This window comes from Octopus bimaculoides, chromosome 24 (assembly GCF_001194135.2).
Source record: "Octopus bimaculoides isolate UCB-OBI-ISO-001 chromosome 24, ASM119413v2, whole genome shotgun sequence".
NCBI lineage: Eukaryota > Metazoa > Mollusca > Cephalopoda > Octopoda > Octopodidae > Octopus > Octopus bimaculoides.
The window spans coordinates 21659766-21665775 of NC_069004.1; the positions used below are offsets into that span (position 1 = coordinate 21659766).

Sequence of the window (6010 nt, forward strand, 5' to 3'; positions counted from 1 at the left end):
GAAAAGCTACAGGAAACCAAAAGACAAATGATAAGCAGTCAGCCACCCTACCCTAGTCGTTACTACTCCCCAATGTAGAATTCCTCACCATACAGGTGACAGGCACAGCCGTAAGATGCATTAGGGATCTATAACAATTAAAAGGGCATGACCCAACTGAAACATTAACAACTGTGTGACGTGAGGGTTAAGGGGGAAATGAAAGTGTCACCTCTGGAGTTTGCAAATGACCACTACACCGATAGGTAACTGGACAGAATAAATTTACAATCTATAAATGTCATTCAATAACCAGTCACTCATCTGGGAAGGCCTTGAAATCAATGTTACCACCTGGGGACTACCTGCCCTTATGCATTGAATCTAAGTTCCAAATATCATAAGGATCCATTCAGTAATTTTGGTCCATGAAATTGTCTGAAACACACAGCATTACCCTTGGATCTTGTGTTCCAAATTTCTATCAGGTTCTTCTTGTCAAACCAGTAAGTTAAGGGGATGTAAATAAACGAACAGCAGTTGTGAAGCAGTAATGAGGGAGAAACAGAGACAAAGACACAAAGATTTCGATTTCACTTGCTTCAACAGGTCTTTGCAAGCAGAGTTTAGTTTCCAATGAAGGAAAGGTACGCATAAGTGGGCTGGTTACACCCCTGGCAGAGGTCTCGGATTATGGTCTCACTAGGCTTGCCAGGTCTTCTCACACACAGCATATTTCCAAAGGTCTCGGTCACTAGTCATTGACTCGGTGAGGCCTAATGTTCGAAGGTCATGCTTCACCACCTCATCCCAGGTCTTCCCGGGTCTACATCTTCCACAGGTTCCCTCAACTGCAAGGGTGTGGCACTTTTTCACACAGCTATCCTCATCCATTCTCGCCACATGACCATACCAGTACAATCGTCTCTCTTGCACATCACAACTGATGCTTCTTAGTACCAACTTTTCTGTCAACGTACTCACACTCTGTCGAGTATGCACACTGACCCATGGTTGAAATTTCATCAACATTGAAAATTTATGAATTTTCATGTGGGTTCTGCCCCCTTTAAGCCATCTCAAATTCAAACCAAACATACTGCATTATACTCACCCTTATGCATTGAATCTAAGTTCCAAATATCATAAGGATCCATTCAGTAATTTTGGTGCATTAAATTGTATGAAACACACAGCATTACTCTTCTCCCTAGGCTTGGATTTTGTGTTCCAAATTTCATTAGGATCAGTGCAGTAGTTTTCAAACGTATAAGTAACACACGAACACACATAAAGACATTGACTTTAATATAATAGATATGGATATACACATATACATACATGTATGTGTGTGTGTGTGTGTGTGTGTATTATATATATATATATATATATATATATATATATATACACACACACACACAGATAGATTGATAGATACAACTGAGTGGGCAGACAAAAATATGAGACACTGTGTAGTGCTTTTTTTTTTATTTTGATAAGCCTGGTACTTATTCTATCAGTTTCTTCTTGTCAAACCAGTAAGTTAAGGGGATGTAAATAAACAAACACCAGTTATGAAGCAGTGATGAGGGAGAAACACAAAGACACACACATACACTTACATATATACATATATATATATACGATTGATTTCTTTCAGTTTCTGTTTACAAAATCCGCTCACAAGGCTTTGGTTGGTCTGAGGCTATAGCAGAAGACACATGCCAAGTCACCACACAGTGGGACTGAACCCAGGACCATGTGTTTTGGAACCAAGTTTCTTACCACACAGCCACAACTTATTTCTTTACTGCCCACAAGGGGCTACACACAGGGGGGACAAACAAGGACAGACAAATGGATTAAGTTGATTAAATCGACCCCAGTGCGTAACTGGTACTTATTTAATCGACCCTGAAAGGATGAAAGGCAAAGTTGGCTCAGCGGAATTTGAACTCAGAACGAAGCGGCAGACGATATTCCACTAAGCATTTCGCCGGGCGTGCTAACGTTTCTACCAGCTCGCCGCCATAATCTGCACACAGCCACATCTGCACCTATGTATGTGTACGTGTGTGTGTATATGTATGCATGTATATATGTGTACATATTACATGTACATCTATATATAGACATCTACACATATACATCTATATATATATACATATACAGCTATACATATACATCTATATATATACATATATATATATATATATATTCATGTATATGTATATATATACATCTATATATATACATATATATATATAGATAGATAGATAACATATATATATTATATATAAATATGTATGTATGTATGCCTGTGTATATGTGAGATAATAGTTTCACTTAGTGAAACTATTAGTGAAACTGTCTAACATTACAATAGAGAGATGTTATTGTTTCACTTTTGACACATAATACTGCAATAGTGGAGGAGATGTGATATTGCACTGGGCTCGCTCGCACTAGGCAAGAGGTTAAAAATATTTTGGCCTAAAACACTACCTGGACCCTAAGTAAAGCATGTGTAAAATTTGAATGAAATTGGTTGAGTAGTTCTCAAGTTTTAGGGATTCACAGAGACAGACACACATTCTCATCTTTATATATATATATATATATATATATATATATATATACAAATATATATATATATATATATATATGTATATAGATAGATAGATAGATAGATAGATAGATAGATAGATATACACACATATATATTATCACACCGCCATACCACACAGCACTGCACACTGGTACTGACCACTTCCCAGCACCCACACCATCATCCACAGAGCTACACATGCACACGTCAAGGTCACCAGCAAACTTGCACATACGCATGCACCCATTCTTCCTAGCTCTCCTGTGTGACCCTGTGTTTTTAACAGCAATAATGCTTTCATATAGTTACTTTTTTATTGTTAGTGATATGATAAAGACTGGACAGTCACTACAAGGACTGCATACATCTCAATGACATTTGGATAGTCATGTCTAAAAGATGCCAACAAACAATTCTTTGATCTGCTAATTCTATGTCATATTTCAGCATAATTAGTTTTGACCATCAATGTTTTCTGCTAACCCACAAGAATCACCACCACCACCATCATCATCATTAGTGATGGAGTGTCTAATGGTTTCTTGACCTGCTAGAAATAACAGTTACATTTCCTCCAATCATGTGTTCTACCTTATAAAAGAAAGGATGTGCGTGTGTGTATATATATATATATACACACATATATCCAATGTAGTGATAGACATACAAAGATATAGATTGATCATGCTTGGAACATGTTTGATCCTAGGGCTGTTCAATCAGGGGTAACCAGGAATTAAACTACAATAATTATCATCACCACCATGATTGCCATCATCAGCATCATTACCACCACCATCCTAATCACTACTGCCACAATCCACATTATCATCACCATCATTACCCTCTCTACCATCATCACTCCACAACCATTCTCAACACCATCACTATTACTACTACCATCATCATTATCATCACTATTAAACTGAACATTGCCATTACAACCAACACCACCTCATCACCATTGTAACCTCTGCTATCATCATTATAACTACCATCACTGAGATGGCAAGCAGGCAGAATCATTACACACCTGGCAAAATGCTTAGCGGTATTTTGTCTGTTCTTATGTTCCGAGTTCAAATTCCACCAAGGTCTGCTTTGCTTTTTATCCTTCCGGGGTTGATGAAATAAGTACCAGTTACGCACTGGGTTTGATGTAATCAACTAGCCCCCCCCCCCGCCTCCCCAATGGTTTCAGGCCTTGCAGTTATAGTAAAAAAGATAATTATTACCATCACTTACCATCCTCATTATCATCATTCCCACCACCACCACCATTATTATTATTGTAAATTATAATAGTCACACCTCCTTCACACCACTCAAAAAACAAACAAAAACTGAAGTAACCCCAGTAAACTTACCATGTGGTAATTAAGGATTTCTTGAAGAGAACTGAATGGTTGATAGTTGGAGCCAAAGAAATGGTATGTGCCATCCGATGCATCAATTAAGAAGTGTTTGCAACGTTCTTCCGACTGATAAGATACTGTATAGCCCCATATTCTTTCACTGACTCGCACTAGAAAACTACCAATAGGTCGATCAGACAGGATTTCCTCTGCTTCAGCTCTGCTTATAAGACCTACAATTATTTAGACACAAAACACATGAATTTAAAGAAGAGAAATATGAAAAGATATTTTGGGACATTCAAGCCTTTGCCAATGTCATTCGTTGTATCTTATATCATTGTTGCTTTTCTCGAGGTCATTAACAATGTTAGCTATATAAGGGGGTGCTGAAAGGTTCCTGGTTCTAAGGGTATCACAAAAGGCCTAGTTAGAGGATCAACCTTCCGAGTTCTTTTACAAGGATTAGAAAAATTGAAGAATTGCTACAATAAGTGTGTGAATCAGAGGGGAACATGTTGAATAAAATAATTAACTGTCCTCCTTTATTTTGTTTTGCCCAATGCCCCTTGTATGTTATTGTTGCTTGCCTTTCTCATTGTCATTAATAGTGTAAGGTGTGATATATGTCATTGTAACCTGCCTTTCTCAAAGTTCTTAGCTGTGTTAAGCCAATGGCTCCAGCTGTTGTGAATTGTTAACTGAACCATAGTCCCTACTCACCAAGAACCTATCTCTTCTGTAAAAGATGCAGTCAATCCTCCCTAGGAAATATAGGTTTATTATTTAAGCTTAATACAAAGTGGGAGGTACAAGACTAATTTTGGTAAGGTATAATCAAATAAATAAACCCAAATATTTGAAAGGAAGAAGCAAAATGAAACCTGGAAGAGGACTTTACAGAAGACTTCTGGAAAATGTTAGTAAGTTCAGTTGCCATGTGGAGTGAATTGTCTGATGTTCTGGACCTCTGTTCCCCATTTGTGTATGAAGGAGAAAGTGATTTAGAAGATGGGTTGACCTAACAAACCTAAACAACAACCCCTTTTTATCTCTTTCATTCTCAGACAAAGAGCAAGAGTTCAAAACATTAGTCTTCACACCTGTGACAACTGCACTTTCCAATTCCTTTTAGAATTCTTCTACGGACAAACTGATACTGACCATCTTTAGTTTTAATGGATTCCGGAGTTTACCAGACACACAGATAGGATTTCAATGAGAACACAGATGATAAAGAGTAAATGTGTTTAGTCCAGTAATCTACATTTAAATAATAAACATTTCTTTTAAATTGGGACATTTTTGCAGAAGATGGAACACCCTCACCCCCACCTTAGAAGGCAACCCAACTAATTGGAATGAAGTCATTTGCCATCACACTCCAGCCTCTGACCCACAAACATGCAGTCTCCTTTTTCAACCTTTCCCACTGATACTACCTGAGTGAAATCTGCTTCACAGAGCAGGCTGGCTGACTGGCCTTGTATTCCTTCCACTCAAGCACTACTAACTCTCACTCATCTCTCCTCCCCTCATTATCCATATCATACACTGCCTTCCTCCAACTTCTGCACTAATTACCATTCCTAGTTCTTCCTCCACAGAATATTGACTCTCTGGAAATCCCTACTTCTCTATTTTCCTGCAGCAGATGACTTGCAACTGTTCAAGTGGGACATTAACACCATCAATCCCACCACACTTGGAGAATCAGCAAAAACAATGAATGCAATCCTTTCCCCCTGACTAATATAATAAAAAAGTTTTTAAAGCTGACTGACTTGAAAACCAGTATATTACTGGCATGAATTTCATCAATCCCCAAAAAGATAAAAGTTTAAATCAACACTAGTATTATAATATGACCACCATGCTTTTTCTTAATATTTACATCATGAGAGAAAAATCTAAACTGTCTTCAGTTAACTTAAAAGCCATTTAGCAGACATGACTTACAGAAGATAATCTATTATATATATATATATATATATATATATACATATATACATACATACATACATACATACATACATACATACATACATACATACATATATACATATAT

The 6010-nt window shown here is 37.3% G+C and overlaps 1 protein-coding gene across 1 annotated transcript in view; it reads right to left on the reverse strand.

Moving 5' to 3' along the window:
• The window catches only part of LOC106876359 (SH2 domain-containing protein 4B), an 84708-nt gene that overhangs the window by 6062 nt on the left and 72636 nt on the right, over positions 1–6010 (reverse strand). Inside the window, exon 8 of the mRNA XM_014924862.2 lies at positions 3955–4175. Coding sequence (XP_014780348.2) covers positions 3955–4175 — 221 coding nt within the window. The remainder of the gene's footprint in view (positions 1–3954; positions 4176–6010) is intronic.